Here is a 12,038-nt window from a genome sequence, read left to right as displayed (position 1 = left end):
TGGACAGACCTCGCCCCTTCTAGATTTGTATTACATATCTGTGAAAATATGTCCAACACAAGAGGCTTTCAGTCCTCATCTTTTGTCTCAGCTGTTGGACAGGAGACGTTAATAAATAAATAAATAATTGAGAAAAACATCTCTGGTGACTAAGAAAATTCAATAGTGCCAGTGAATTAAGTGAACTATCCATACAAGGATTGCATAGCACAGGACTTCCATTATTGCTTCTCTTGTTGCCTTGCCCCTCCCTCGTAATTCCTGACCAATGACTGAAGAGATCTTAACTTACATGCTTTTGTTTACAAGCTCTGGTTCGAAACAGAAATGTTCGGTGGAAAGACAGTACCTATTCAAACCAAAGACAAGGTTCAGGTCCAAATTAAGCGGACTCGGCTCGAACAAATGGTTTTTTCCGGTCTGAATACACCCTGAGATTAAAAGATCAAAAATGTATGTACTGGCCTTGAATGTGCATTATGAGTAAACAAAAGAACCATTTCAACACGTCTTGAGACACGATGTCTTCTTTTGAGTTTCTACACATGTGGACACAGCAGGTCAACATAACATGCGTGAGTGTGAAAAGAGCTCAGCTTCAGAAGCAATCCTCCAGTTTCAAACTGTATTTTAATCCCAGTACTTTTTGAAGTACAAGCAACGACAAACACATTATTCAGGTTGTGTCATTTTTACCTGGGATTTCCATGACTCTGATAAAAAACTGCTCTGCATGAGTGTGGAGGCTCCAAACAAACAAGTTTCCTAAATGTTTGGCCTAGTCATGACAGGAAGTGAGTGCATGTACTGCATGTGTGTGCACCAGAGGGATGAAGATATGGAGAATGAGTGTTTGGAGGGGTGGGAGGACAGCAGGAAGTGGTGAGGGTGCTGCATGGGAAACGGTTAATGGAGCTATTTTTGGTGGGGGTGCTTGTCTCACAACAGCTGCTTGACCTTGGTCTTGTTTATACTGATGATAAATATGGCAGCAAAGAACTAATATTAGTTCCACTAGTCATCTGAATTCAAGTTTTAATTTGATAAAAACAATAAAAAGAAATAAAAAAAAACACAAAAAGGCTGTGAATCATATTTAAGTTGGAAATTTGATGGAATTCCTTTGAAAGATGGTATTTTATCCTTTAAAGTCAGTTCATGTACATCACACAAAGTCTGGGGGAGGAGATTGCAGATACAACAGTGAAGAACATACTTTTTTTTACTTCTTAGCAGTGTCACAAACAGTAAAGAGTGGAAGCCCAGCACTGGTTTGTTTTTAATGGCAGCCTTTTCTTATACAGAGTCAGAGCAGACTAACTGAAGTCAGGGGGTAACCAGCATGGAGCACCAGTGCATCCTGGAGCCTCACAGCCATCGCAGAGGTGCACTGCTGTTCACTTTAGACTAGAAAGCCAATCTGACATCCATGTTTTTGGAACGTTTGGAGGAACCGGGGCCCCAACACATGTGAAGATAACAAACAGCATGCACCAAATTTACAGTTGTTGAGTAAAAAGGTCCAATGAAACCATTCTGATTTCTATCTCCTTGAAAATTGTTGGTGGGAATGAATTAAACTGTCTTTGATGATCAGCTCATCTGTGAAAGGATGAAAAAAACTGACTTCTGTCAGAAAAGACAAAGAGGAATTTCTGTTTTATATTTTTACCTCTTCATAATTTCCGATAATCGGTTTTCATTTTTATTCCTACTTACAGATGACAGTGCTCTCTTAACGCAAGTCGTTTTTTCCGTCATCTTTGATGGGCTCACACATTCTAACACATCTTTAGTTTGGATTTATTTACTCTTGGGCCTTTTAGTTATTGAGTGTTGTTCTGAATTACCTGCCCACGCTTTAAGCGTCATGTCATCGCTGCCATTCAAACAATCTTTAATGGGTATTTTTTTGTTGTTGACCTCAAACTTAAAGTAATAAAAGTTCGGCATGGTTAGGAAAGTTAACCAACAAAAATGCATAAATTGTATCATTTCAATGTTTTTTTTATTAGAGTCTGTTTTGTTCCAATTGCCTTTCGTGTTTTTTCTGCATCTTCTGCTGCCAAAACAATAAAAAGTAAACGGACAAGAGAATAAAAGAGGGAAGAAACAGACAAGGAAGAATTCAGACGGATGAATGGAAGATGACGGAGTATTACATCAAAATGCAAAGGCGGCTTTTTCAACATTTCTGTGGCTCATAATAACAGTGCGCTACTTTGATCAGTAAAAGGAATACTATTCAAATGATTGCACCTACAATTAATATTGAATGAAGTACTATAAGCAAAAACAAATACCGTAATGCTGTAAGCATGTGCTGACCCTGCCTGTTTACATGAGATACCAGATTAACCAAAAATGAAGTGAACAGGATACTCTGACATCCTAAAAGATTGCCGCATGAAACACAGCTGAATTTTTTCTCAACGGTCCATTGATTTCCTGCATGTTGCTTTCAGTTTGTTAAGTTCATCACAACTGAGTGAAAAAAAAAGAGGAAAACAAATCACAGGAAATGGAAGCCGTTGTGTGAACGAAAACCAAAAAGCCAAAGGCAGAAGCTCACTGAGTGACGGCCAACTGTCAGTTTCTCTTTTTGAACAAAGGATTGCTTAAGTGTGTGGACCTGTAAGCTCTGGGACTGTAGACACCTTGAGACCAAATGGGAGACGTTTTTATGCCTTTTCATGTTGTCAAAGTTTAAAGAAACCTGACCATGGACACACCCACCATGGGATCCCGGTGCTTTGTATTTTCGTTTCTCAAGTGCATGTTCATCCAGTGGCGTCTGGTTATTGCAGATTTCTAATTACTACCAGTTCTCTGACTTTGTGATAATGTAACCAGTATCACTGTTTATCCAAAATGGGTGATCTGAAAACCATCATAAGCTTCACATCTTTATGTTAGAGGAGACCTTTAAACGTCTAATCTAAACAGATTTTCCATCAATACGTGTGCTTAAACTTCCACTGCGATCATCTTTTCATCTATTGTAAAAGCGTTCACAGTGACGTTTGAATTACGATGATGCCAGGTGGAGCCAAAATCAAAAAACTGTCATTTTTACGGATATAGTTTCTGCAGAGCGGCAGGAGTTCCTCTGAGTTGAGGGCGAGACTGTTGGTGCGGACAAAGCCCACCCACACTTCCCGTCTGTTAACACGCTCTCCTCTTAGCTTACAGCCCCTCACAACCCCGATTGAACACTACTGAGCAACAAAAATGGTGAGCAATGTGGGAGCATTCCAGCTGTAAAGTTTAGATCCAGATTCCAGGTCAGACGAAGAAAACAAAGATGTACAGGGATCTATCTGTCTGACAGTGAACGAATCAGAATGGAGTGGAGCAGGAAGCTTGTATCCTGTTTGACACCACAAGTGTTTAGTGTATTTTCGTGTATTTTTTTATGTACGATCTTTTTTAAACGGCATCTTTTTGATTTGAAAAAAGAAATAATCAGAAATGCTATTTTAATCTGAATTTTATTTATATGTGTCCTTCAAATGCCACAAGAACATGTTAAAAAAGACCAAAAGCACCATTTTCATTGGAGTGGGTCTTCAGTTAAGACATTTTCACCAAATACATGTATAGATTACTGTGTCTGTTGTTGTATTTACAATAAAAACAGAAGAGCTCAGGAGGCAATACGGGAGGCATTACTGAGACGATCTCTCCGACAGCAGCCTTCTTTTCCGACGGATCAGGGAAATCTTTAGGAGGGTTTGGGTGTGGACGGCGTAACACAACACTGCAGTCATGAAAGATTCTGTGAGAAACAACAACTAAGCTCATGCAAATGTTCCCGTCCCTCCCCCCAGATCATGCCTGGGTCTTACCAGACAGGCCTGAGTCTTAACATGTCTTCATGTCAGACGGTATGTGGGCCCAGCAGTTTCCTTGGGGATAGCTGGTAAGAAGGGTTTTGAAAGAGGCTGTTTTGAAATGCTGATTTGTGTCAAACTGGAGAACAGACATGTGGTGACTTAGTTTGATTCTGTCATTGGCTGCCCCAGAATGCAGACATCCATGTGGGATGACACACCTGTCCACTCATGTTCCCCCTCCCCTGCAGGATTAGTTCCCTGTGTTTCTGGCTCTGTAAAATTCCACAGTTTCCACATGTGAACCACACCCTTTAGTGTGTGACTGTAACCCTACAGCTATACAATACAGGCAGCGCTAATCCGACCTTTTCTAAAGCCCACGCTGCCGCTTCACTGCGGCCGTTCAGTTTTCATGTTTCACGTTACCGCAGCGCAGCTGCAGCTGAAACCCATTTATGGAGGCAAACCCAGGAAGACGTCTTCTGGAAGTTTTGCTTTTTGAAAATATGGAAATGTTACATCCTCACTGATCTAGGTTTGAATTCAGACATTCTGAAAAAGTATTGTGTATTTTTCTGTCAGTCATCGACTCAACAGACTTTCCGACGTTTGGCAGCAAGACTGCTGGACTGTGACTTACACCCTCATGAGCAAGGCAGCGGTCTCGCTCACACAACAAGTACACATTGCTTGTAGATCTTGAATGAATGTTTGCTCCTTTCAGGTCAATTCGCTGTCTCAAATGCAACCTTTATGCTCCACATGCGGTTTGTTAGCTTCTCCTGGAAACAGCAGGGACCATCCTCCCCTGGAGCGCGGAAACCTGCCCAAAGCTTGGAGAAGAGAGGCGGAGGGATTTGTGTCTTTGCCCTTTTGGGTGAACTCTGGGAAGATCGGGGCTGGAAACCTACCTGCCAGCATTCTGCAAGTCGTCACACGTCTGCTCTGAAATGTTTGCTTGTGGAAGGTTCCTGGTCTGTCTGCTAGTGGATTCACTACCTTAGCAGGAATGAAATAAGCTTTGCACCTCACCGTAAGATCATGTTTAAAGCTACACTGGTTGCGTTTACTTAGGCAACAATATGAATGATGATTTCGACCTCTTTTTTTGCACACAAAGCTCAGTCTGTCAGGTCACACAGACAGACCTCCTCACTCTGTCTATAAAGACTGGCAATCCTAAACATGCGCGTTGTCATCATCAGCCAATCAGACGACTTCATGTTTACCTAGGACACCCTTCTCCGTATGGGAGGAGCCTAATCTCAGGTGCGCAGAGCACTTCTGTCTGCAGGTGATCCAAGAGTTCACTGAGACCGACGCCTGCCTCCCACAGCTGCTCCGCGTGAAGGAGGAACAGGTAACTTTTAGCGTCCTCTCTGCTCTGCTTCTCTCGGGACTTTTCTGTTTGGGTTTCATTCTCTCTGCACTCCCCGCTTCTGAGGCGTTTTCGTGCCACAGAGGAGCGTTCACTGGTTGGCCCTCATAATTCCCTTTCAGCCCCAAACGGTATGCGTTCGCGGTGTGCGGCGCGCGGGTGGTGGCGCCGGCGCTGACCACGCGCGCGCGCGCGTCTCCTGCAGCAAAAGCAAACGGGAAGCTTCCAGGAGAACTCCTGAGGCGGCGCGTGCTCGGTATGTGTGTGTGTGTGTGTGTGTGTCTGTGTGTGGGGGGGGACATGTGGACATGTGCCGCGCGCGGCTCCGCTTAACTCACTCGAGTGGGCGGAACCACAGGGAATCAGTGATGCTGGAGCTGGAGGAAGATGCTGCGTTCACGTCTCCTGGAAAACAGCATTCGCGTGAAACTCCCCGCTTCCGTTTGGAGCGACAGCTCGAAGCTGCGCTTTGAGTCAAAAGGACCCGTTCACAACCCAACAGGCTTCTCGTTGACTTCTTTACGGTTATTTCTTTGCTTAAGAAGGAAAACCAGTTCTGTGTTTTTGACATTTGATGTCTTAAAAAAGAACAAGAACAAAATATGAGGGTTTAAATGCTTTTGGGTGACATAAGAGACAAAAATGGGGTTTTTGGCTGATCTTTAGTTAGTTAGTTTAGTTAAGTTAGGACTGATGAACATCCACACTCTGCTTGTGTCATTTCTTTCTCTGAATAAAACCTGATGGATAAAGATTTCTTATTCAGCTCAGACTTCATTCACTGAGGAATCGTTTCGGTTTTAGCATCTTTGGTCTTTGTTTTCTGTATGTTGGTGCACCTTGAGCTGCAAATGGGCTCTAGCTCAAAAGAGGAGAACCGGACCTGCTTGATCGAGCCTGGTGCCGGAAAAAAACTGTGAGATCTCAAAAAACGGCTCTGTTTGACCCTGAGCAGCTCTGCCACCGACTTCCGGTCCGTTCTGTGACCTCAGTCATGGGTTCTTTGGACCAGTCCGTCCCATCGGTCAGACTCCGGTCTGTTTGAGCAGTCAAGTCAACTGCAAACACGCAACTCTGCGTGCAGACAGCCCACTTTTCCCTGCTTCTCTGCAGGAATTGAATGCATCCAGCTATTTTTTTTTTTGTTTTTTTTTCTCGCCATCGCTCCTTCTCATTGCGCGTAGTGTAGTCCATGCCGCTCTGACAGCTTCCACGCGCGCGGACCGACCGGAGCGTTTCCGTGCTGCTGGCAGATGATGAGCGGGAGTCCCGGTCCGCGGAGACCTGCAGCGTCCATCAGGCACCTGTGCTGCAAGAAGAGCGGCGTTTCCCTCTCGGCTGGACTCACTCGGTGCGCTGGAGCGGGTCAGTCCAGAATGATGAGAAGATCTGGCTTCAGCGCGTCCACGCTAGTCTGAGGGAGACCACTGCGTGGATCTCAGTCCGAGGGTCTCCGTGGAGAGCATACGCGCCCTCACCATCCCGATGGAGCGGCACCGTGAACCGGTGGGAGGCTCAACCGATCCCGATGCCGCGCAGGAGCTCGGTAAGAGATTTTCATCGTGACTGAGGAGCCAACAGCCAGAGGAACTCTAGAAAACAGCGGCTCCAGAGGAAACATAAAGCCTAAACATTGATTAGATCCGAATCAAAGGGAAACAAACGGATTTCTCCATGCATGAGGAAAACTTTGTTCTTTTATATTTTATTAAGCCTGTAGAGCCATTTGACAGATGGGCACCTCTGCGGATTTAGGGTTGAACTGTGTGTGTTCACATCATAACAAATATGAAAAAGAAATGCTGACATGTTTTCTGACGTCTGAACAAACACTTGATGTTTTGGTAGAATTCCTGTCACTGGAACAGTCATTTCGTCTTCGCTGCTATAGGTTCCCTTGCACTGCATTGGTAAAAGAATACATTTTTAAAAAGAAATGACTTATTGATATCCACCTCTTCATGATTAAACTTCACTAAATTGACAGGTTTAGAATTTGATTTATGACTCTTATTTCATTCGCTTGATCCTCTTGGCTTTCTGATGATGATCTGGGAGCAAAGCCGTCATAGAAGTATATACCCTTCATGGTGCCATTTTCTGGTCTTTGGTGTTACCTGACTGCACACTCAAAAACGCAATCATCCAGTTTCTGGGTGGACACTCCTCTGGCAGGCCACCCACCTGAGAGGTCAGGTTGTCTGGTGGAGAATTCCCAAAGCCAGACGATGAAAGAAACCAGTCAAACTAGAGCAGCGACATCCCTTTTTTTTAGGGGATTCATGTTACCGAAACCACTCATCACTAGCGGCGTTTCCATTGACTGTGAAATTGTGCAAATTGGATTTGCCATATTAACTTCATCTAATGGAAACAAGACAATTTAAAAAAAAACGAGTTTTTGTGCTCGTAGATGGTTCTTAAAGCCTATCAAAATTGACAAATTTCGCAAAACTGCAGTCACATGACCAACAGTCGGATGGCATTGCGCTTCTCGGTAGGAACTGGCCGCCTTGATGGCTGTACAGCGGGCGCCACTAGAGATCCCACAGCATCACGCAGCTCATCAAAAGTTGAGCGTGTAATGTGGAATTGTTGGATCCACAGCTCCTCTGTCAAATCACCAACCACCATTTCCTAAAATGGCTTAATCCGTAGCCACTCCCACGTGTAAGAACCTCGCCGCTTCATGGGCTGAATGAAACGCCGACGTCTTCTTTGATCGATGATGATGAGCGCTAGTGCCGTGGCAGAAATCTGAATGTATCTGCTGTAAATCAAAGTATTGTGGACATCCATGTTGTTGAATGGCTTATAGTGTGAGGTGGTTTGTAATTATTCGCATCATTAGGATTCAATGGAAACAGTGCTATTGTGAAATTGTGTTGTTTCAGCATTTCTAGAATTTTTGGTAAAGTTTTGCGCATATGTGTGACGGAAACAAAGCTACCGAGTCACTACTCTCAAATTAAACTGTCTACATCCGTTACTCCATCCATCCAAACAAACACACATGGGCTCTGACAGCCTCAAAGGCAATCTGCCATTTAGGTCTGGTTAAAGTGGAACAGAGGAGCTCTCAGTGAAGACGCTAAATTGAGGGGAGGAGGGCCTTCATCAGTATCTATAGTGAGAGCGTTTATCCAAAGGTCTGGAAAAGAGTCTTCTTGAAAAGTGTAGTCATTTCATGCTCTTCTAGCCCACAGATTGGTGGTAAAAGACTGATTCCACTGGATCACGACAACATGCTTTGCCAGAGGGACTCATGCTGGCAAAACCAGACGGTTTCCTTTTGAATGACACTAATGTTGATGCAGGACATGTAAACATGGAAAGACTTTTAAGTTGCGGTTGGTCTGGGATTTTTTTTGATTTTTTTACATTTTTTATTTTTTAGTCCTTGGAGGTGAAAATCTTTGTTCCAAACGATTGTTTGCACCAAGAATTTCACAGAACAGCAGAAATCTGAAAACCATTTAACCCCAAGGAGCCTGACGAGTGTTTGGAGTGAGAGTCTCATGGTTCCAACCGAAATGTTCATCCATGGATTGACTCCTCTTTTCATTTGGGTTAGAAGGATAAAATACAATCGTTTCAAGAATAAACAGCACAAGAGGATCACTTGATAATGACAGATGACAAACAGCAAAAGGAAAACCTAAAAGAAAAATGCTTTACCATCTCTTCTTCTGTGTGTGTTTTGTCTTCCAGGTTCGCCCGTGTCCTCCTCTTGTGAGCACTTGAGCAGTTATCAGGAGGAGCAGTCCACAATGATGAGGAGGAGTGACAACTACCTCCCTGTCCCTGGGGAAGAGAAGAACCATGATGGGAACCAGGACTGTGCAAAACCCAGGAACAATGAGTCAATAGTAAGATGCTTAGATCAGTCGTGTTTTTCCCCCCACATTTTTACAGTGACGTTCTTTGGCAATATATTGAAATGCTGGTCTTAAAGGCTACGTTCACACTGCAGGCTGAAACGACCCAATTCCGATCATTTTATATATATTTTTTTATTTTATTTTTTTGCCCCTATGCGACCGGGGGGTATTCCAGGAAGCAGGTTATGCTAGCTCCCACGGTAAGTTTGAGGCTAAGGAAGTGGATAACCTCAGTTTTCGGTTCCAGAAATGGAGGTATGTTTCAGGGTATGCCAAGTTGCCGTAGCAACTCATGCTCTGAACATAACCTGGTCTGGAGCAGGTTTAGTTGAAGGTTAGTTTGTTTACAGAGAGGTGAAGCAGCGTGGCATGTCCATTTGAAGATGATTTAGTGGATGAAGAAGCTCAGATAATACTTTTTCCACCGTGAGAGGGTGATAAGACCACATATGGATGTTGGAAAGATAAACTTTTTTACTTTGATCTAACTTAATTATTTGCTTCAGTTAAGAAATCATTTTTTTGTTGAGTCAGTTTAAAAATAACACATAGTTATCAGACAGTTATTTTACTTTCATTCAAATTAATCCAATAAGTAGGTGTAATTTTGGTGCTGCTGTTAGATCGGCACCGCAAGGGATTGTGGGATACCATTCCCTTTGCCTGTCTGGACGGATTTTGGTTTAAGTGTGGGTTTTTGACCAAATGTGTTTAGTTGTTTAGCTGTTTTACTGTGTTTTACCGTGTTTTGCTGAGTTATTTTGTCCTACTGTGGTTATGTCTCTGCACCATGAGTGAGAGTGAAGGAGAGGATGATGAGTTTATATAGCACCCCTACCGCTTGCTGATGTAAGGACAATGAAGGAAAATTCTTCAATGAATTTATGCGCAACGTTTATTTTTTCCCCGTCTTTTTTATTGTTATAAAAATGAGTATATCTGCCGGCTCATACTCATACATATGAGAGAAAAAGAAATATAATTAAGATGGAAAAAATATTAATTGAATTGGAGTAATATTACAGTTAGATAAATACATAAATTTGAGTTGTATAAACAATTATTGAGTTTTATAGACGTAAGAAATTAGGTTGAATAAATTTAACTCAATTATTTGTTACCAATAGAAGTAATTTATTTAAGTTGGCATTATTGGATAAGTTGTGCATATGTGTGTATATATATATATATATATATATATATATGCGCGTCACAAGGAAAATGGAAATAAGATCAGAAACTTGAGCGTTTACTTTGTCTGTTCTTTTTCTACAAGCAGAAACTCTTTCTTTTGATGATGCAGCCGTGTTACTTTTTTGATGGACGTATAATCTTCATCTGCCGTCATTAAAATCTCAGACTCCGTCTCACTGAAGTATAGCGCTTTTTTTTTTCACCACGCGTTCCCATGGTGACTGTAAATTGGCGATCCATTGAGGATGTCTTTAGGTGCATGCTGTGCACGTGCATTAACCCAGGGTTACCAAGTCGAGCGTAATTACGACAACTCATATCCGGTCTTTTGGAACCGACATAACCAGAGTAAGCAAGTTCAGGCGGCTTTCAGCCAGAGTTCAGGGTTAAAGTCAGGCTAGTTCAAACATGCTTCCTGGAATACCCCCCTGTATCTGATCTTGTCATGACAGTCTGAACGACACAGATCCGATCTTTTTAAATGTGACCCAGGCCACTTGGGTGTGTGGTCCTGAATCCAATACGTATCCGATCTTTTGAAATGCAACCTCCTTTCCGACCGTGGTCAGAAGCGCGGGGGAGACCGGCTTCTCCAGGGCCAAAGGCGGATCCTCCTTCGGGGTTCACTTCCCCGTTCGGACCCTCAGATTCTCCAGAGCGGGTTAAGAAAGAGTCAATAGCAGTTCTACTGGGGGAAGCCTTCTTTTATTATAGTCTCCTTCCTCCGTAACACACACACACACACACACACACACACACCCACGCACACACACACACACACACACACACACACACACGTGCGCCCAGCCCCAGCACACACACATCCCTGTTCCACAACAGTGGGTACAGACGATTCTGGCTCCAATGCCTTCTTAAAATGAGAAGATTGTTGTTGCACTGGCTCCTTTTGAGAAAATAAATTTAATAATCCAAAAAGAGCTCCGCTGTTGACAACACTGTCGTTGACATCCATTGCTAACGTTAGCTACTTCAGCAAACGAGTGACGTCATTCACCGTTGAGTACTCTTCTGCGGATGTGGGTCACTTCTCGGTCATTTCACGGTCACACAGGAGATCACAAAAGTTCGCATTTAATTTAATTTAATGTGAACGGCCTTGCAAAAAAATCGAATTTTCAAAACATTTAGCTGTTGCTGTTATGTCATGAAAGAACGTCCTCCCTAAAAGCCAAACGGGAATCTTTTTTTTTTTTTTCAATTTCAACCACTTAGTCCGCTTCATCTTCCTCATCGCCAAAGTCATCCTCACATCACCATCCTAGGATGTCTCGCTGCACTCCTCAGACACCACTTTGCAGTCCTTGATGTCTTTCAGACTGTAACATCTGAAAAAGATATGATCAACTTTCCTCCCTCCACTCTTAGGCATCACCCCATGCTCCTCCGTAAAGTCATGACCCTCAAAGATCAAAACAACAAACTTTGGTATTTAACTACCATCAAAAAAAAAAAACAACTCTTGTGATCGTCTGCATTTCTTCTGCCTAAAGAAGAACCCTTCCTGTGAAATGTTGCAAACACAATTCTTTACTCAGTTCTGTCTTTTCCAGAATCATGTGGAGAAAGTTGAACAAAAAACCTTCAGTTTCATGTGTGAAATTCCACCCCAACAGTAAAGCACGTGCTAATTTTAGACTCTATTTCTCATTAGAAACAAACTTTTTCACTGATTCAGCACAAACGATATCATCGAATGTTTCTCAGACTATCACAAAGTATGACCTTAAA

The 12,038-nt window shown here is 42.9% G+C and overlaps 1 protein-coding gene across 3 annotated transcripts in view; it reads left to right on the top strand.

Moving 5' to 3' along the window:
• The first annotated feature begins 5,102 nt into the window (after nt 1-5,102).
• Nucleotides 5,103-12,038, top strand: part of ano1 (anoctamin 1) — a 59,166-nt gene continuing 52,230 nt past the window's right edge. Inside the window, exons 1-2 of one of the 3 annotated variants that reach the window (XM_011486989.3) lie at nt 5,103-5,196; nt 8,926-9,083. In XM_011486989.3, the coding sequence (XP_011485291.1) occupies nt 8,985-9,083 (99 nt within the window). In that variant the 5' untranslated portion in view covers nt 5,103-5,196; nt 8,926-8,984. Of the gene's footprint in view, nt 5,197-6,119; nt 6,761-8,925; nt 9,084-12,038 lie in introns of those variants that run through there. The other 2 variants (XM_011486973.3, XM_011486983.3) reach the window with 2 other exon arrangements.

The sequence above is a fragment of the Oryzias latipes genome, chromosome 3 (assembly GCF_002234675.1).
Source record: "Oryzias latipes chromosome 3, ASM223467v1".
Lineage (NCBI taxonomy): Eukaryota > Metazoa > Chordata > Actinopteri > Beloniformes > Adrianichthyidae > Oryzias > Oryzias latipes.
This window is presented reverse-complemented; position numbering and strand designations above follow the sequence as displayed.